The sequence below is a fragment of the Phasianus colchicus genome, chromosome 5 (assembly GCF_987193195.1).
Source record: "Phasianus colchicus chromosome 5, bPhaCol1.hap1.1, whole genome shotgun sequence".
NCBI lineage: Eukaryota > Metazoa > Chordata > Aves > Galliformes > Phasianidae > Phasianus > Phasianus colchicus.
The window spans coordinates 51,795,476-51,816,018 of NC_143440.1; the positions used below are offsets into that span (position 1 = coordinate 51,795,476).

Here is a 20,543-nt window from a genome sequence, read left to right on the forward strand (position 1 = left end):
TGTGCGGCGCCTGCCCCCGCGTCTCGTTCTATAGAGGTGTAGCAGAGATGAAAGCTAACAGCTTGGGAGAAGTCGGGCTCAGCGCTAAGTCAACGCGGCACCGTATGTCGGCAACACATGCGACGTAGATAAATAAAATTCATATTGCTGCGAGTCTGAAATCCTAATCTGAAAAACGCATCGCCCTGCCCGGTGATGCTTCCCCTGTTTCTGTAGATGGCCGCTTTCCAGTCTTTGTGACATTATTTGTCACCGACCTCAGCTAGGAGTGACAAAAATGTTCACCAGGGACGTTCTTGAGAGGACCTCAGGTACTCTTTGTATAACCTTTAAGCACGACAGTAGTGATAATAGTTGCGTATTGATCTCAAGTTTGTTCATTAGGTTTAACCTATTAATGTGAGTTCCTGTCACATATGGCTGCAAATTACCTTAATGCGTACCTGCCTACGGTTTCAGCGTGCATCCTTGTCAGTGCAGCTGCAGGGTTGAACTTTGTGACAGTCAAAGCTTAAGAAATTGGTCCTACCGAAAAATCCAGCTGACATCACCAGATAATATTCTATCAATTTAAAATTGTTTTGCAAGTATTATTTGGAGTGCTTCTAGCTGACAATGCCATCATTATCTGAATTTCCTGCAAATTATGATTCTACCTCTTACATGTCTTTAGAAATAGGTAAGACTATGATATTTCTGACATCATAACTTTCTGAGCTACTCAGAATGATCCTGCAACAAAGCTGACATGCAATAAAATGGGCTACAAGGTGCTAGAAGGCACTCATAATCTCAGAAAAATAATAGGAAAAAAAAACCACCCACAAAACACAGGTGAAAACATCATAACAGAGCCCCAGTATTACCATTCCGTTCCTTTCTGAAGAGTGATGACAAAATGAAAACTGGGAGACTATGGCATAGACAGTTGCCACTGGCGAGGCAGGCACTCCTCCATGCAGTGTCTCCATTGGAATAATGCCCTCTGGTATAACGCCTGCGTCAGCTTTTAAGACACATTGCTTTTGGCAGGTGCAGGTTCAACCAATGCTGCAACCAGACAGACTGGATCATGTGGACTAGGAGGAAATGTCTTCAAAAGGTATAGGCCATACTTTATATAAATTATTTTTGTACTCCCAATTTCTACTTCACTTGGCAAAACAACAACAACCAACAACCAACCAATCCAGCCCTCTCCATCTCCATTTTCCCATAGAGATGAGGAAGAAAAATTAACAAGTCTTTACAAATTGTAAGGCTTAAAACTGTGCCTGTACCAGGGTAAATTAATTACCATCTCTCTTGCAGAATGATCTTTCTGAGAATCACTCTTTATCAGCCGAATCTTCTGATTCCAACTTAAAATGCCTTTTATGTGCTTTGCTGCAAAGAGGAAAAAGTTTAATTGTAATCATGCACCATTGTTTTTCTTTCCACGCTTGGCCAAGGGGCCAATGATACCTACAAGTAAGTTGCCTGTTTTAGATAAGTGAGGTTATGTGAAAGCAGTCATGTTTTGGGGAATGCCTTGGAAGATAAGGTCCAAAGAATGTGGAGTAGCAGTGGAAGCAGATAAATCTGGAGATACAGAATCAAGTTACTTGCTTCACAATACACAGCCTTTGTGAGAGGCACTTTAATTCTGTGGGCCTTTTTCTAAAGGAAAAGGTTTGCTCATTTGTTGGTATAATATATATTAAAATATGTTATGCAAATAATTTTTACAGTCTGCTTGGTATCAAAAAAATAAAAAATAAATAAAAACCAACCAACCAACCACAACAACGAAACCACTAGAGCAACACAACTTCATATTGAAGCCACTATAGCTCAACAGACTTTTATTTTACTTGTAATCATTAAAAATGAAGAATTACTTACAGTGTGATTTGTTTTTGAGATTTAGGCTGAGCTCTTGTTTAGCTAGAATTTGAAATTTGCGTGAAATGTATCACCTATCATCTTATAATTTTGTAAATACACTTGAAAGGGCACACAGAGAAAAATTATCAAAGTATGCTTTGTGTTTAATGCAGATTTATCTTTAAAAAAGGTATATTAACTGTAGTTAATAAACTGGCTGGTCTTTTATGCGATCATGTGCAACATTCTCCTTAGGAGAAGCAGAGATTCCTAACAATACAGATGTACAGATGGAAGTCTGAACAACTAATGAGCTTTTTCACAACCACTCCTAACAAAACTTCTGTTTTTTTTTTTTTTTAAGTATCTAATGGCCAGGTTTGCAAATGAAGGTATTTTCAAGTTTTTAAAGCTGCCATGTCTGAACTTCCCCCACTTGTTTTTTATGCATAGACAAGAGGAGGAAAATGAGCTTCCCTGCCTTGTTGGATCCAAGCTTTCTTCAATTTTGCATTTGTTTGGTTGAGATGCTTTTCTGGAACATAGGAAAATGTTTTCAGGCTTTGGAGGTGTCACAGGAATTTTAATTAATTTTAATTAATTTAAGACGACTTCTTCTCATGTGGTATTATTTTAAATAACAGGTACTCCTATTTATAGCCAGAAATAAATGTTCTCAGAGGTCAAATGTTTAGGGTGGGATACATCTCATCCAACTGAAACAATCTGGAAGTTAAGCATGTGGTCTAAATCCATCATCTAGGCTCCTTCTGTAAATAAACTGGGATGGAAGGGAAGGGAGTTCTGCAGGCAATTAATTCCTTCCTGAGATATTCATCCCACTATCTAAATGTCTTTGAAGGTGCCTATCTCTCTATTGATTAAAGATGGAGCCTGGATGACTAACAGAGATTAGAGAGGTTTCTAGATGGCTATAGTTAGGGTGGGTTTCCTCACAAGTGGCAGAAGAAAATTTCAAAAAGCAAGTACCAAGAGTGCTAGGGGTTTTTGTGTATTACAAAAATTTCAATCTGTCCTTTCTAAATAGCTTAGTGGATTGCTTTATTACATAACACAACACTCCTTTCCAAAAGTAGATTTTGGATTTGCTGTAAAGCAGGAGGCAATGAGTAGGCAAGCAAGTTTACAAGCTGGGTTTTGGAGGTACTTCTAAGATCCCAAGCAGCTACTTGCAGGTGCAGTGTGCTGTACCAGATGACATGGGTAGATGAAAATCTTTACAGAAATACTGCATATAGTGTGTATATTTAAAGAAAATCAATTTTAACTTGTTACTGTGGCCTCTAGTACCTTTTCATTCCAGAATAGAGCTGACTTCCTAAGAACGCAACAATGAGGAATTTACACTGAACAATTGTCATAAACTGCCATGTTTGAATTCATACACAGCCAGTGCTTTCCAACCCCACCAAACCTGTTCAGAGATAAAGTATAAATAATAACCTAAAGGAACCACTTTGATGTCTGTTTTGTATACAGTCCCTGAGACACGTGAATAGGAGAAAGATACTTTTTCATCCCTACCTTATAATATTCTAGTAATGCATGCTGGACCAGATGACTAATGTCCTATAGTTTCATGGCACAGTGCACACAGTGCATCATTCTGAAAAGGAGTACAATAATTAAAGGAGAAGTGAAGCCATATGATCTGTTTCTAGCAGAGCTGCATGCGCTCTGTGGGGATTTGAGTGCCTGACACATCATGTGTTTCAGCCCTGTATTTGGTGGATTAGAAATGTAATTTCTTTGAACAAGAACATAAATTGTATGCTTAATCCAATACACATGATGCAAGAAGGTGTACTTAGCAGAGAATACTGTGGCCTCACTGGAAATATGTTCCTATACATTCTCATAAAATTCTTATAAGAACTGCTATTTTTTTATATTGTAGCTACAAAAGTTATAGCTGTATAAAACAGATTTTGTGCCATCCTTTTTACAGACAGAAAATCCTCTGCTTCCCTGTAACTTATGATGAAGAAACCATTAAGAATATTAGAAGGAGTAGAGAAAGCAAAAAGATATCCTGGAAGAGGCTTTTAAGGTGATACATATTTACAAAACTCTGTATTTTCCTCAGTATGGCCGTGATGATTGGAAGCTTCCATGACTAAATGATGGGATATTAGTTGAAGTAATAATTGATGAGAAGATAGTTAACAAATCAGTCCTTCAGTTGATGTGCTACTTTGTTTTCCATGTATCACTTTCTAAAGTTTGAGCAGGAAAAGGGATAGTTCATGTCTTACTAGAATCCATTTCAGTTCTTCACCCTTTCTAACTGTGTAGGTTTTGCTTTTCCAGGTAAGGTATTGCTATTCTAGTCCCGGGAACTTCAATGAGACAGCTTGCTTTTATTTTATTTCTAAGTGCCTGAATAATTCTGTTACTGCTCTAATCCTTTGGCAAAGTTTACTACAGTTCTTAGGTGGATAAACAGAACACCAACTGAAAAGGGTAATGAACTGTATTGGCATCAACGGAATTCTGTTGATTAAGTGTAAAGCCCTAAAAATTGAGATAGTAGAGAATATGTCACCTGTAAATGTTTACACTATATTTATATTTATTTGATTTATTCAAAGATGTCATAATATGCAGTTGAACCTCAGAAGATTTGAGAAAATGGACTTTAAAGGTTTGTCTATTGCTTATGTCTCCAATTCAAAACCAGTATTTCTGTTATGTAAAAATAAAAGCTACAGGACAAGGTAAAGCAACTTGAATCTTTTCACCTTTTCTTCCCATTGCTGCATGAAAGTTCTGCACAATTTTTTCTTGCCTTCTGCTTCTATCTTCCTAGACACATCTGATTACATTTAGATTGGTAACCTTCATTTAAAAAGAGGTATGATAGTCAGCATTAATAAGAACGCACAATCTGAAGCAAAGGAAATACACTTTTGGCAGGACTCTTTTTCTAGCCACAGAAATTAATTGAATCTAAGTATGCTAAAAGGTATTTGTTTCACTGTTTTCTGAAACAGACTCAGATCCATGACTGAAATTAGTAAGCCTCTAACACTCATTTTATTGAACGAAAAGCAACATGTAGCTAAGAAGTCTTGAGGTTCTAATTTGGACAAGAAGTATTGGTGTGCGCTGTTCTTGCCCACAGCAGGGGGGTGGAACTTGATGATCTTTAAAATCCCTTCCAATCTAAGCCATTCTATGATTGCTTTTTTCAAGCTATATGTGATACACTGTATGGAATATAATGACTTACAAAGGATTATAAGGTAAGAACTATAATTTCAGATACAGAAGAATTCAAAGAAAGCTATTTTTGTATACAAGTACATTAAATTCAAAGCTAACACTGGAATATATATACTGAAGGTAAGCATGGTGTTAATTAAAAAAAGGGAAATGCTTTTGGTTAAGAAAAAAAGAAAGTGTATACTTGTTACTATATCAGATGTTTGCTAACATTCTAATCATTTTAATTATTTAATTATTAATAAAATTAATTTAATTTTTTCATCCCCTCCCCCCAGTAATATTCTGGTTGTAGTGACGGTTTAGTTGTTGCAATTTTGCTTGTTTATAAAGCATTCCATATAAAATATCTCACAACAGTTCTACTGCATACCTAAATAATTCCCCCTTAATTGCAGCAATTCTTTAATATTTTCAAAAGTATGCTAAACACAACAGGTTAAAACAAGAAATGAGGACTACAACTGATACTGCAGGAGAAATCTGTGTAGGCAGAAGTAGTCATCACAGATGGGATTCATTCAGTATACTGCTGTTAGTTCTACCACCCACAGAATCTCTCATTATCATTTTCTACCAAACACAGCTCTGTAGAAATCTCTCATCTGAAGCTGAAGTAACAGTGGTGATATATGGATGCATATTAAGTTGTTAAAGGTCAAGTCAATTTAAAAAAAAAAAAAGTTGCTGAAAGCCATAATTCAATTTTTTTTTTTCATTTCATGGCTATAATTCCTGATTTGAAGAAATACTGCCAATCTTACCTTTAATATGGAAAGCATTTCTCCTGCATGTACTGAGCATCAAGATGTTGTACAACTGTTTCTTCTTTTGTTCCAACTCATAGTAGACATCTGAGGAAGCAACGTGCTCCAAAAGAAGGATGCAAAGTTCTGCCCCTTTGTTGAAGTACAAGCTGACATTCCTGAAGTGTACACAGGGCGGAGTTCTGCATTCTTTTTATTGCTACTCCTCTTATTGCTGTGAGTGTTGACAGTGATGACAGTTGTTACAGGAGGCAGTACTTTGATCATGTGCATTGCTGGATGTGAGGAGGAAACGGCATTAAATTCTTGTACTGTATGACTTAAGAGAGCTGGCAGAGTGAATGCACAGCTATAAATTCTGAAAAAAAGAGCCTGCTGTGCTATAATACAAGTTATAAAGTAGCCATGCTGTAAACAGCTGGAGATGAATCCAAATTAAAACAGAAAAAAAACGCTAAGTTTGCTTTATTTTAGAGAAAAACGCCTATAAAATCATTAAAGTTTGTCTGATCTGACTCACAAATTGTTGTATCAGCACAATAAAGAGAAACATGCCACTGTGGTATAAGGATGGAAACTCCACAAGCTGCCTCAGCACTTATACTGTCAAACCACAGCCAAAGACATTACGCTACCTAGCAAAATTTAATTAAAGTTTCTAAAGATTCCATTCTTGTGGTGGTCAGTTCATTTTGAGATAGAGGAGAATTACTGTTTCCAAGTAGTTTGCCTGAAGCAGTGGAGTACAATACAGGAATTTCTTGTTTATGAGTTCTTTATAAATTACCAAATCTGACTCACGTGTCATTATAAAGAGAGTATTAGCTGCTAAATGTTAGTTGCTAAAGGTCATGGAATTAGTAGTACAAAGAGCTTGCTGTTGAAGATCTATCTTTTAAATTTCTTCTTGTTATTCCCATTTACCAAATTGTTAACCACAAGAGAATGCCAAAGAGAATCTCCTATCTCACTATTCTTTCCTTCCTAGTAACTTCACAGATTTCCGTGAATGAAACAATAGATTTCAAATACTGATTTCCTCATTTAGTTTCACTGCAGCCATCTGGTGGTGATGTCACATACAATCACCTGTGTCTAAACCCGATAGTTCTTCCTTGGGGACTGAAAGTACAATGAGCACATACCAGCTCAGTATCAGGGTGTATTTATACTTCAGAGATTTGCTATCATGATTCAGATACATAGGAGACTATTTCAGCTGTTTTACTTGGTTTAGATCATTTCCTGCAACTTTACTCATCCTCCCCATTAACATGAATACACATCTGGGGCTTTTTCCAAGTTAACCATTAAAGAGGTTAAGTAGGCTGGGCACCGTGACTAATGTTTCATTGGCTATGACTGTATTTTGCTACTCTTCTAGAGTATTCCACAATTCTTTATTAGCATGTAGGGAATACTCTGGGATTCTCACCTGTAAGTCAGGGCTTTGGAATGTTCTAACGATCTCAGAGCTCCACAACGAGAAAATGTGGCTTGTAAGATCTGGCTTGGAGGCATGAATACAGTATTTTCATGGTATGAAAGACCATATCTTGCATTACCATTGTCATTATTAATTTAGCTGCCTAGTCCTGAGTTCTGATATCCTACATTTAATTAAAAACAAAACAAAAAACAAACAAACAGTAAAACTTTATGAAGGTGATGCTGCAGCAACTGAATGTGGTTTATCAACCTCTGTAAGAGTTGGTTCCACTAACACTGCAAAGGTAGTAAATAATTTTTGTCATTGCCAACACCTCAACATAGGCAAATGAAATGTGCAATTGCTGAACTATTTCAAAAAGTGTAAACATAATTCTTTCCTTTTAGAAATGTTAGCAATATAAAGATGCAACAGTCAAATAGATACAGCACAATCTGTCAAGGAGCAGAAATAGTCATTTGCATAGAAAAATAAGCAAGTTCAACAGCTGGGACTTGTCTGGCTAGACCTTTGCCTGGAACCTTCCTATTTTGGATTAGCTTTAAATTACCTACACATCCTAAAATAAGAACACTCACTGCAGTAGTAGTCCTTTACAGTGCTTCTCTACATAGGGCAGCATTTCAGATGCCAGTGCTCCAATAAAAATTGATTGCTCCTTTCACACCTCACAGTACATAAACAACACACTGTGCTACAGTACGGAGGTGCTGACAGCACATCAATAGTAGGACATTGTGTTATGGGTGTGTTGGTTTCTGTTTTTGAGTCAAGTATCTGATAGTCAATTTCCTATTGTATCCTGCTCACATAAATAAAATCTATTGAGGAATGCAACAATTTTACTTCCATGCCTTTTCCAGAGCAGAAATGTTCTGAAACAGTCAGAGAAACTTACAACAGAAACGTAACGATGGAAGAACCAACTGCAGACTGCATTATTTCAACACAATGCGTAGTTTCCACAATCCAGACAGTGAGTCCCACGCGTAGCTCCTTTCCCTATTAGGGAATCAAGTTACACATCAAGTTTCAGAGTTGAAGTGGGTAAAATTTACCTACAAGTGCAATTAACTGCACTCCAGGGGCAGTTTTGCAAAAGCTCTTCTTGCTTTTCCATTAATGTTTAAGAGATCAAACATCACACCAATGTAGCTCATTCCAAGTATGCTAGGTTCTAGAGCTAAGTTAAATCTTGAAATGATTCATGTTTTTTCCCTACCTTCTTTGCCTCAGCTCCCTAATTGAAAATTGCTAAAGCAGGTTATTTGAAGTATGTGTAATATCTTAGGAACTAAGTCAGTGATCATAAATTTGCATCACAAATGCACATACAGCTCCTTACCTGGCATAAATTTTCAATCTGAACCAGTTATTTACTATACCACAATTCTGACCCACCCTGTAATCACCACTGGCTAATATCTGTTTGTTTGAAGCTCTCTTTTTTTTCCCTACTTTTTGTTTTCTGTTTCCCACTTCTGAAGGCTTTTGTATGTAAAGACACAAATACTAAGATTTCTACTCCTCCATTTTTCTGGAGTTAGAAAACAAAACATGGGTGGAAGCAGTGAAAACTCCCAGAAAAAAAAAAAAAAAAGGATCTGACAAGAATCAGTTTTAAAAGTACATCAAGGGAAGATATAAAACAAAGAAAACTACGGAAGGTAGAACAAAGGGTAAGAATGAATGAAAAAGTAACTATCAGCTTTTCAAATCAGTGAGCTATACCTGCTTTAAAATAAACAAAAGCAAACAGGCCCAACGTGAAAATGACATAGCCCATGTTAGTATTAGTACTAAACAGAGTTTTCAGAGGAATACAATACACCAAACTAAAGCAGAAATATGAATTCTGAAGGAATTAAAGGCAACACAGTATTTGGAAAGTTTACCGTGTCATCATCAGTAAGGTTATCATGACCATTCAAATGCAAAGTATTTAAGCTACTGTCAGGTATTACTATCAGTGAAATTGAAGCACAAAACCTTAAGCTGAAAGATTTAAGACGTTTTGGTGATGTAGTTAAAAAGATGTACGTAAGCACTTACTCATTAAAATGACCTAAGCCTCTTAATCTTCTCAAAAGCAGATTAGGCTAAATCTAAACAAAACATGACATAAAGCAAAATTTTGGTTTTATGCACTATGTGCCCTTGCTATGGACATTCAGTATGTAGTCTGAAAAGTGATTTTCATGTGGTTTTTAGAGTCCCCAAAATACTGCACTGAAAGTTGACAAAAAGCTGGCAGTAACGTCCTCACTTGTGATGTAGTCTTAAATGACGTTTCTAAAGGAAATGGAGTACTTAAAGGTTACACTTGAAAAAGATGCTCTTAAAAATGGCATGATGCTTTTGTCAGAAATATCAGCTAATTCTAATAAAAAGATTCATCACAGAGATGTGATTATGTTCAAAGTACTGCTGAAAAAGCTTTTACACAGAAGAACTGTAGAAAACAAGACGTCGTTGTTCTACATATTACAATAGACTCCAGCACACTTTATCCAACATGTTTAATTCCTTCTTACTCAACATATTTATAAGTACAGCAGAGGGATCAGGTACAGTTTTAGAATTAACTTCCCTATGGTTGTATCTTGCTTCATTTATAGCAAAGATGAGCAAACACCACATTCATTCTCCAAGAGAAGAGATCTTTAATGATGGCCAGAAGACTCTGAAACAAAGACATGATTTAGACTGTTCGAACTGTATAGCAAATCAATTCAAGAACACAGCTCAGAACCCAAAATACACAAGTCTATCTAGATCTGAGTCTAAGAATTGGCAAGTTCAGCTGCTCTAACAAATAAAACAAACTCCCCAAACTAAACACATAAACTATGCTAAGAACAAGAATCTTTTTCACATATTTTGAAGTGCAGTTACAGCAAACATCCACTCTTCCTCCAATTTGGATGGTTGCTGCTATTAGCTATTTCTAAATTCAAGTTCATTTATGCTATTATCCTTAAGTCTACTAGACTGGAATTATTGTCACTAATTATACATGTAAAAATGTGACTAATAGTTGCATATATCCAAGTGGGAGCAAACAAACATTCACAGTACAGAAAATCACAGCAGCTCATGAAAAATTAAATTGTCAAATCAGAAGAAACTGACCTTAAAAATTTAAATGCTATTTTATAGAAGATATAAAAAACACAAATTGAAAATACAAGTTCAAAATTGCAGTTTTTATGGAAGTTAAAATTTTAATAGGTACTCTGGAAATTTAGACCACTTAGAATTCCTATGAAATGGCCATCATTATCACAATTTAAAATAATATTCCTTACTCTTAGCACCCTATCAAGACACACAACTTCCACTTTGCTCCTAAAAGCTATGCAAAGTAAAACTGAAAATGGAGGCAGCAGCATCTGGGCAGATTCACAAATGCTCTTAGGTTACAAAGCCATCAAAACATCTAAAACTACATGTTTTGAGGCAGTCTTTAAACACCTACTAAATTGATTAAATAAAACCCAAACTTATGTAAAATATTTTGTATTTACAGCATTAATTTAAAATAATACAAGTATTTGTTAATACTTACTATCCGCCACTGCTTTTTTGCCTAGAGAAAAAGAAAAACAAGCTGAGCAATGAGGTTGTTTTTTTTTTTTAATTTCCTGTTTCTATTTTTCAGATAAACTTCAATCAGGTTATACTACTCACTATTTGCTGACTGAGCACGAACAAAATTAAACAAATGTACATGATGTACTTTTCATGATACATTTCTATAAACATTATATTGATTTTTAACTGTTTCCATCAACCAAGACTCCATGCATTTAGAATTTGTAGCCATAAGGATTCCTACTGTAGGTCAAGAGAAACATACAAGAGAAAGGTAGCTTTCCATATATGGACATTGTGTAAGCAGTACTACAAAATGAAGATGTGAACTGACTAGTTTATCTTAAAATCTTCTTTTATAATTAAACAGCTTATTTTGTGTTCCAATTTTAATTGCTTTCCTGTAAGAGTGATTTACAGTGAACAGACAAAAATATATGGAAAAGAATAATACTCATTTGAATTCTGAATAAGGCTATGACCAATCTGATCTATTGACCCTTGCAGATATTTGACAATTATATAAACAAATGTATTAAATACAAAACTGTACCTCAAATTGCAAGAAGGTATACAGGTATTAAAAGCTGTTTTCACTTTAAAATAATGCTTGTGCACAGTTCTCCCATATGAACGTTTTGTCCCTCACAGCCCACACCACTGCATCTCTAAAGCAGCATGACCTGAACACGAACTGAGAAGAGCAGGCTCACGGGAGACCTTATTGCTCTCTATAACTACCTGAAGGGAGGTTGTAGTGAGCTGGGGGTTGGCCTCTTCTCTCGTGTAACTAGTGATAGAACTAGAGGGAATGGCTTCAAGATGCACCAGGGGAGATTTAGGCTGGACGTTAGGAAATACTACTTCATGAAAGAGTGGTCAGGCACTGGAATGGGCTGCCCAGGGAGGTGGTGGAGTCATCGACCCTGGAGGTGTTCAAGGAATGTTTGGATTTTGTACTGAGGGACGTGGTTTAATGATAGTTGGATGGTTGGACTGGATGATCTTGAAGGTCTTTTCCAACCTTGGTGATTCTGTGAACCCAAACTTGAAACACTTTTGCTTTAACTTCTTTCATTTCAAGCAGAATTCAGAAATAAAACTATTGTTTTCTCTCCAGCTGTTCAGCTCACATTTTGAGACACATCAGCCCCAACTTACAGTACTTTAATATAGTTCATACCAGAACAGCTTCTCAAAATTGTAATTTTTGCAGATATTAAGCAAAAACTCTATGAAAATAGAAGAACGAAAAAAGGACTCGCAAAAAAAACTTAATCATAGAATCACAGAATCATAGAACGTCCTGGGTTGAAAAGGACCACAATGATCATCTAGTTTCAACCCCCTGCTATGTGCATGGCCACCAACCACCAGACCAGGCTGCCCAGAGCCACATCCAGCCTGGCCTTGAATGCCTCCAGGAATGGGGTATCTAGTTCTAAACAACCTTGCATTTATTCAGAAAAAAGCTAAAGGAGAAACCTCTGGCTACGCATTGCAAGTTAGAAGTGTTTTTAAAGCGAGTATCTACATTATTTAATCTTCACAAAGCAGACACAGTTACACCAGTGTGGGTCATTTTATTAGTGCAGCCTTCTACACTGAAGATATCAAACTTCTACATTTTTACAGTGAAAAATTGGCTTTAAGGAGAAGTGTTAATTTCTTATTTGCTAGATATTTTCCAGGGGCAGATTTTAAACTGTGAAAGACATTCTTATCTATATACCAGGGTTTTAACAGGTAACAGAGATTATAATGTTGAACTTACCGCCGTATGAAATTCTGTAATAGGCATAAGCTGTTAATGCTAGACCAACCCATATTTCTTGGTAAACAGTAGTGAAGTAGAATTTCATGGCTCTCCATGACTTTGGAATCATATTTTGCACCATCTGAAAGTTACAAGAAGTTCTCCAATGGTGAGTTGTGCAATTACATATTTACCTACTACGTGCATATATGCACTGTATGCTGTATACGTAATTTTTATATGCATGTTAAACACACACATTTCCACATACACACACACAGATGCATGTATACATACACACACACCCATACCTCAGCAGCAGCAGTCTATGGGTTCAATTAAAAAAAACAAAAAGCAAACATGAAATAGTATTTATTCCAAAGCAAAGCACTGCAAATTTAGAATTAAGGTTACACCTTATGGACTAACACAGACACATGCCTGCTGATAAAAGGATTCAAAGATGAATTAACAGAGGATTTGCAGAGTAGCAATAGCTGAGCTCCTCTCTACCAGTGACTTGTTTCCTGAGTCTCTAAGGAGTAGAATCTCGTTCCAGGCAAGCTAGAGAGGCTCAATTACACCAATTTCATTTCTCTCCCTCCCTGACATATAACATATGCCTCTCAACATCATAATTTCTACTCAAAATAGCAAAACATGTAATAAGCTACTCAACTCATGATTTATCATGAAAATGTTACTTTTTAAATGTGCTCCAGCAGCAGGAGACCTATTGATATGTTTTCCTCCTCTGTACCCAGGTTTGTTCATAGAATCATAGAATGTCCTGGGTTGAAAAGGACCTCAAAGACCACCTAGTTTTAACCCCCCCACCATGTGAGTTTATTTAAACCAAAACCAGAAAATATGTAAGATATACATCAAAATAAAATTTACTGCCATTCAACATCTTAGCACACATCTGCACCACACTACATAGCAATACTGCATGTTCTATTGTTTTCTAACCTTAAACACTTCGAGCACATCAACCAAATAATACAAGCCATCAAACTCACCTGCATACTGATACGGACAATATATATTAACTCAGAGCCCCAGAATAGAAATCTTAGTACTTCTCCAAATATAAAAGCATCTCTATGGAATTTAACGTCTTAATACAAACCCGTATTTCTCTTCACCAGTTTACGCAGACAGCTCAATGGCATCAATTATGGACATATTTCCTGACAGTGCTGTGCTTTCACCAGTGCTGTCGAGAACACCGAGCCCCCCCCCCTTCCCAGTGAGTTAATGCAGGCTAAACGTGCCTTCTAACCCACATTCCTCGCCCTCCCCCCAGCACCGCGGCCCGCTCACCCCTCGCAGCGGGTACCCGCCGCCCTCCCGCGGTCCCTTCTACACAGGGAGCAACGGCCGCCAACCCACAAGGGCTGCTCCCCAGCCTCTTCCCCGAGACAACCCGAGCGATAGCATTACCGGCCCAGGCCTGATCCGCAACCCACCATTAGGCCGAGAGAGCGCGGCTGCCACCGAAGGTCACGGAACGGGGATGGCCTCCGCTACCGCCGCGAGGGATGCCGGGAATGCACCAACGAGCGAAGATCGCGAGCCAGAGAAGCGGCGGCGGCGCACAGCGCCCCCTGCAGCTGTGGAAGACCAGAGCAGCAGCGCGGCCCGCTCTCGGTCCGCCTCAGCCTTTCGAGGGCCGTGCTGCAACCCTGACAGGACTGACTGCACTGAAAAAAATCTATGCTTAGGCCCACAGCGCGCCGCGTCCCAGCCTGTTCGCACCCTGCACTGCCCAAGCTAGGAGCACACGGCGGGACAATACTGGGAAGGGGCGTCACGGCTCCTGACGCCCAGGGGCAGACTGTCGTCAAGAGGCAGCTGCCAGGATGGCTTCACGTGGCTTGAGGCACCTACGTGCTGTTTCCTCAGCTGAGAAGAACGACGGATTGATCCGGATCCCAGAACGCCTATTCGGCCATTAGTTCTACGGCTGTAACACAAACTGGCCGCACCCCGGAGCGCACTTACAAACCCCGCGAGCCCCAACCCCGAACTCACTGCGCCACAAACATGGCGGCGCCCTCGCCTCAACGGGTCACGTGCCGTGGGCGGGGCTTCCCCGAGCGCGGGAAGAGAACGCGGTGAGGGGACGCGAGCGCCCGCGCGTGTTGTGCGGTGCGAGGTGTGAGCCTGCTGTCGCCGTCATGCTGCGGAGTCTCACCGTCGAGCAGGTGAACGAGTGGTTCACCATTGGCAAAGACGTGACCGCCGTTGAGTTCTTAGGTGGGCGCGCGCAGGCTGCAGCCTCGCGTGGTTCACCTTGTCTCCCCAGCCCGTTCGCTGCGCAGGAGCCATTGCGGTGAGTGCGGTTGCCGCCCCTCAGCTTTCAGCTTGGTAGTGGGGTGTGGGGCTGTGTGTGGAGTGCTTCTCTATATCTGCGTTTTTATACGTGTTTATGGTATATGTGTGCTGCTGCAAAGCAAGCACAACCTCCATAGGAAGGCCTCTCGGTAGGTGGGTTTTGTTTCTGCATCTGTTTCTATTTTATGCTTCTGGGATTGTGCTTGGGGAGTTCGGGCCTCGTTTGAGGAATCCTGATGAGTTGTACGCTCAAATAGGAAGCACTTAGGTTTGTATTTGTTGGCTTCTTAAAGGTTTTGGAGGGCTGAGGGCAAAAGACTTTTTCTTACCTTGCTGAGGTTGCTTGTACTGTAATAACTATTTCAATATTTCCTTCAAGACTTTGTAAAATTAAAGGCAAAATGATTGACGTTAAAGATGCTTGTCATATGTATAGTTTCAAGCCTCTTATATAACTGATGGTAAAATTATTTCCAAGTTCTTATCTAAATTGACATGCAAGAACATGTAGGATTGATACCCAATCAATCATGGAAATAAGAGGTGTGTTATAATAATTACAGTGCTATGTAGTAAGAAATAATACTTCACGAAAGCTTTATGAAATACTTCTGCTAATTGAGTGCAAAGGCTTTGTGCCTTAAGAAGATATGTAAGATGTTCTTTTTGGTTACCAATAATGCTTCATCTTCTGAGGGTAAGTTTATCGTATTGTCTGGACTGCTTCTAGAATAACAATATTAGCTGTTGAGCTTCTTAAGAAGAAATAATATTTCTCAGAGATCGTGGTTAGAGTTTTTATCCTTAAATAGCTTGTTAATTAACTTCTTAATTCCTCAATCCTTAATTGCATTTAACTGAACGAAATGAAATGACCCTTAAACCTTTCTTGTTACCAAAACAATTGTGGTTCAGATTAAAACACTTAAAAAGCTTAAGCATGGAAAAAGATCATTATTCTCTCTTTGATTTCTTGTGTTGTAGGTGTAGCATTTGCTGAGTTAGTGTTTTTTTTTATAGCTACTTTATTTGGCTAAAAACATAGCAAGCTGTTCTGCCTGACACCTGTGCAGGTGGGAGGCTTGCTGCCCTTTGAAGTTGCTGTCACTCACCCTGCTGCCAGAGGAATGATGCCTGCCAGCTGCATGCGGTACCACAAATACCAGTTCTTACCCTGTCTTCACTTTTTCTATGTTTCTCTCTCTTTTTTTTTTTTTAAAGTAAAGAATACACTGCACTTTGAAAATATTCTGTAAGATTACCACCCACGTTTGTACTTGAAGAAAAGAGAAATGAAGTAAGGTCTCAAAGGACGGCATTTTCTCAGCCTTTGTATAGTATTTTTTCTACCTATGCCCTCTCTACTTCCCATTTTAGTTTTCCCCTTTCAGTTTCCATTCTAAATGTTGATGTTAGAACTGGTTTCATAGCCTAGTATCAGTAAAGTGTATATAGAAGTATGTAAGCCTTTTCGTGCTTTTCCTTTTCACTGTATGTGGAATTACTGAATTAGTTGTGATGACTAGATATTTTATTACTCACAGACTGCCTTTTAGCATATGTTTCAGTTGATGGTCCTTATTTCTGAAGTTGCAAGACTTCATTTGAACTATGGAATCATTCAGGGTCCCTTCCAACTCAAAAGGCCATCCAGACCATCCCCCTGCAGTGAACAAGGACACCCAGAGCTCCACCAGGTGCTCAGAACCCCGTCCAGCCTGACTTTGGCTGTCTCCAGGGATGTCCCCCACCTTCCTGGGCAACCTGTGCCAGTGCCTCACCGCACTTATTGTGGAAAAAACTTCTTCCTTATCTGCCCCCATTTAGTTTGAAACCTTTTCCTCTTATCCTATCACACAAAGCCTGATAAAGAGGCTTCTTTAGCTGAAGTTTCTTAAAAAAATACTGGTTTATACCTGTTGTAGCTTTATATCTTTTATAAAAAATACATGCAATTTGTTTGGCCCAACTGACATGACGTTATAAGTAAATTCTGTGTTGGATGAAAGATGCAAGTGGAGCAGAAGGGAAATATCTTTGAGTTGGTGTTACCAGATTGAGGAACTCTGAATGAACATCGTCTTCAGTATGCTTGAAAACAATATCATATGAAGCATTTTTTTTTGAGATTGCAAAATAGTTGTTCTAGTGAATTGAGAAATGGGAGACTTGGCCATTTTTATGATGTGGCAGACTGACGGAGAGGAAATCTGGAGATGGAGAGTTTAAATAAAAGGCGTGTAAAAGTTGGTTTCCTATGGTGATGGGAGCCCAATGGGAAATGCAGCACGTGGCTGTGGTGTATGTTTTCTCTGATTTTTCTGCTTTGTCTACTCTGATTGTAACTGCTGTGTGTCCAATCAGTGCTTTAAAACTTTAAGAGCTCTATCATAGATGATAGCAACAGAAAAATGGCAAGTTTCTGAAAATTTAAAATGCTCACTTCTTCCTTTTGAAGTGATTTGTTGACAGTCTTGCTACTCTAGAAAGTACTGTGACTTAACAAATTGCTGAAGTTTGGTCTGGTTTTCAGGGTAGCTTCAAATAATGGAAGAAGTGCAACCTTTTGAAATGAAATTATGTAAGAATTTCTTAGGGGTTAGAGAGCTAATTGTTAAAAGTACTTAAATATCCAAAGCTTACTTGCAGTTGTCAGATTTCACAGTATTTCATCATGTGCAGTGCAAAGTTCAGACAAATGAAGGAACTGTTCATGCAGTGAAATGTTATTTTATGTTGCTTTTCTTTTAGGACTTACTCTTAAAATTGAGAAATAAATATTCAGCTCCAGAAGGTACTTATCCATTTAATGTAACATCAGATATACTTAAGAAATCTTACATTGTATAAATTCCCTATAAAGCTTAGCAGATATGTGGTAAATACAGAAATTGTTGTCTAACAGTTTGTGGAGTGGTGCTATTCCAAAATACAGAAAGCAGTCTTTTCTTGTTCATGACTCTATATCTACAGATATACCAAAGATAAAATGCTTGTTTTATTAGCAGCATCTACGTTTTTGGTTAAAAGGTTCCTTCAAACACAGTAGCTTCAAGGAATGTTGAAGGTAAGAGGAGAGAGTTCATACTACAAGTTTATATAATGCATACTAGCTGTAATCAAGGATTTTAGTTTCTGAACTCATAAGGTAAAAAAGGGAGCATGTCACATTTCTTATTGCTATGTTTCTGGATGGCAATCACAGTGAAGGCAGGCAGACAGCTACAGAGCTTTTTGAAAGCAACACAAAGCGGCTTAACTTGATGGGTAGTAATATGGTAGATTCCAGATCCTATCAGAGAAGGTGGGAAACATGCTTTGCGTGTTTCTGTCGACATAACTTGAAACTGTAGGGATTTCCTCTTTCTCTGATCTGTTAGAACTGTCTCCACGCAGGCTGAAATGTTCAGAGCAATTTGTATTCCACACGTTTACCAGTTGCTCTTGTTGGTTTTCTCTCTCAATGGTAGTAAGAAAATCTTTTAAAACTTGCTTGAATATGTAGACTATTTCCCAAGGCAAAACATCATTTTCTGCCAAAACTTCACGAAATCTAGAAACAAACAAGCATTGAAATCTAATTACTGGTGCTGACAGTGCTCCTGTTTCCTTGCTAATCTAATGAGGAGAGGGAAAGGAGGAGGAAATGCCCGTGCTCTTATGTCAGTTATTCCTTGCTGCCACGTTTCCCCACACACCTCCCTCAGAAGATTGTAGAGGAAAAGAGCTCTAACAATACATTGGAGGCAATCCAGCCATTTTGAGGATTGTTGTTATTCAGTATTCTTTTGTTTTCCTTCGCCATCTGGGTAACTTGATTTAAACTGACTTTGCCCTTAGGTATGTTCTGGGCTTTAAAAGGCACATAGGATTCTTCTGTCATTTCTGTGTTCCCCTAGAAAGTGTATTTAAATATGAGCATAGGAGAATTTTTCATGTTAATCCTTTTTTTTTTTTTTTTTCTCTTGCCCCAGAATGGAATTCTGTTTAACACTGATTTTTCTAGTATTACAAGCTTCAAGTATTCTGTACAGCGAGGCTTAACGATACATTGCATTAATTTGATTTTTTGATTCTTGGCCCCAATTTAATAAATACTGGGGATGAATAGTGGAGAATTTAAAGTATTGAGAAGTCAGATATCGTAAGCATGCAAAACTTCTTTGTTTAAGATTAGACTGGGAGAATCCTTATGTTAAAAAAAAAAAAAACAACACAGAAACAACCTTAATGTACGATATAATAAAACAAAGGTATAATCTCTAACACAGACAAAGATATATTCAGATTGCTGCTCATTCCTAAATTGGAAAGAAGATCACAGCCATATATAAGCTTGGATTAGGCAGAAGAAATAACTTACTTAAAACTTACTTAAAATCAACTACTCCAAGTAAGAAGAATAGGAAATGGTTACCTGCTGAGAACAGTTCCAGTCTGGCAGGGTTGGATTTGGGAGCACAGAACTTCAAGCTGCCGCTGCTCCGTAGCTGGAATTGTTGCTTGAGGATTTTGGTAGTTCTTCAACCAGTTGTAATCCATGCCAGTTTTCTGGACTTTTTGCTCGTTTTCAATCTCTTGCACTAACCTTTCACGTTCCTTCAGGTGCCATTTCAATTCCCTCAGCAAGGTTTTTGTAACTAGTTCTGATCCAGGATACCTTGAGGGTTTGTAGGAATCATTTTTTGGCCATTTCATCCAGCCAAAAAGCGGCATCTTTAAGCTGTGAGAGGGAAAGAAAAAGAAACTTTGCTTGTTTCTGTTAGGCAGGTAGCATTTATGCCTGTAGACTTCTTTTCAAGCAGGTGAGTGTTTAAAGGAAACTTTGTTCCTCATACTAAAATGCTTTGCAGCAGAATAGGAAAAAACCATAATCACCAAACCAGAATCAAATCTGACAAGGCTCACATTTTATAGCATTTCTCATGTTTTCTGAATTAACAGTTATGAATCTGAAGCTTACAGCATTTGAAACTGCGTATTTATCATCTTGAAATCACTTAACTTTCTCTTTATGAATAGTAAAATGATGTTTATAAAGAATTAAAAATTTGAGGTGATGATTACGTGTTAAATAAAATAAATAGTTCAGTGCTGTAACTCGGTGCCTATCCTGTTCTTTAAAACTTCTGTATCATTTTTTATTTTAAGCAAATTCTTGTTTATATAACTTCTGGAAGCAGATCTAGTGGAATAGATTTATAAACTCAGCTTGTTACAAACCATGTGCACAAGAGAACACAAATTTGAATAGAAATAAAATGAATTACCTTTGCAGTTGTCTGAACAGTGTTGTTTCAGGTGAGTTTGCTTGAAGGTCTCCTACTGTAGCATTTCCTGTTCCTGGGCTGTTACCACTGGTGGAAGAAAAGAAGGTTGTTTTTTTTTTTTATTCACTCAAACCGTGCTTAAAATGTCTTTCTGTAGTGCATATGACAGTTTAAGTTTTTTTGCTTTTAAGGTGCTTTTTCATCCTCTGTACCCAAGAGCAGTAGTAATCCATTTAACCTAACATGGTCTTCCT

General features: G+C 38.1%; 4 protein-coding genes across 5 annotated transcripts in view; 1 reads left to right on the top strand and 3 right to left on the bottom strand.

Annotated features, from left to right (window-relative positions):
- PPP1R13B (protein phosphatase 1 regulatory subunit 13B) overlaps positions 1-1,441 on the bottom strand; it is a 64,120-nt gene extending 62,679 nt beyond the window's left edge. Inside the window, exon 1 of the mRNA XM_090141707.1 lies at positions 1,298-1,441. Within this exon, the coding sequence (XP_089997833.1) occupies positions 1,298-1,300 (3 nt within the window). The 5' untranslated portion in view covers positions 1,301-1,441. The remainder of the gene's footprint in view (positions 1-1,297) is intronic.
- An 8,390-nt stretch (positions 1,442-9,831) lies between these two features.
- On the bottom strand, positions 9,832-14,656 carry ATP5MJ (ATP synthase membrane subunit j). 2 transcript variants are annotated; one of them, XM_031592915.2, is made up of 4 exons: positions 14,126-14,656; positions 12,698-12,821; positions 10,898-10,918; positions 9,832-10,012 (listed from the first exon to the last, which is right to left on the bottom strand). In XM_031592915.2, exons 2-4 carry the CDS (start codon positions 12,819-12,821, stop codon positions 9,993-9,995), a joined length of 165 nt encoding a protein of 54 aa, XP_031448775.1. In that variant the 5' UTR covers positions 14,126-14,656; the 3' UTR covers positions 9,832-9,992. The 2 variants fall into 2 exon arrangements, with proteins under 2 accessions (XP_031448775.1, XP_031448772.1); XM_031592912.2 differs by having other exon boundaries at positions 14,152-14,647.
- The window catches only part of TDRD9 (tudor domain containing 9), a 59,912-nt gene continuing 54,010 nt past the window's right edge, over positions 14,642-20,543 (top strand). The window contains exon 1 of the mRNA XM_090141703.1: positions 14,642-15,017. Within this exon, the coding sequence (XP_089997829.1) occupies positions 14,863-15,017 (155 nt within the window). The 5' untranslated portion in view covers positions 14,642-14,862. The remainder of the gene's footprint in view (positions 15,018-20,543) is intronic.
- RD3L (RD3 like) lies at positions 17,878-19,917 on the bottom strand. The gene is made up of 2 exons (XM_031592917.2): positions 19,437-19,917; positions 17,878-18,572 (listed from the first exon to the last, which is right to left on the bottom strand). The coding sequence occupies exons 1-2, from the start codon at positions 19,733-19,735 to the stop codon at positions 18,275-18,277; spliced, it is 597 nt and encodes a 198-aa protein (XP_031448777.1). The 5' UTR covers positions 19,736-19,917; the 3' UTR covers positions 17,878-18,274.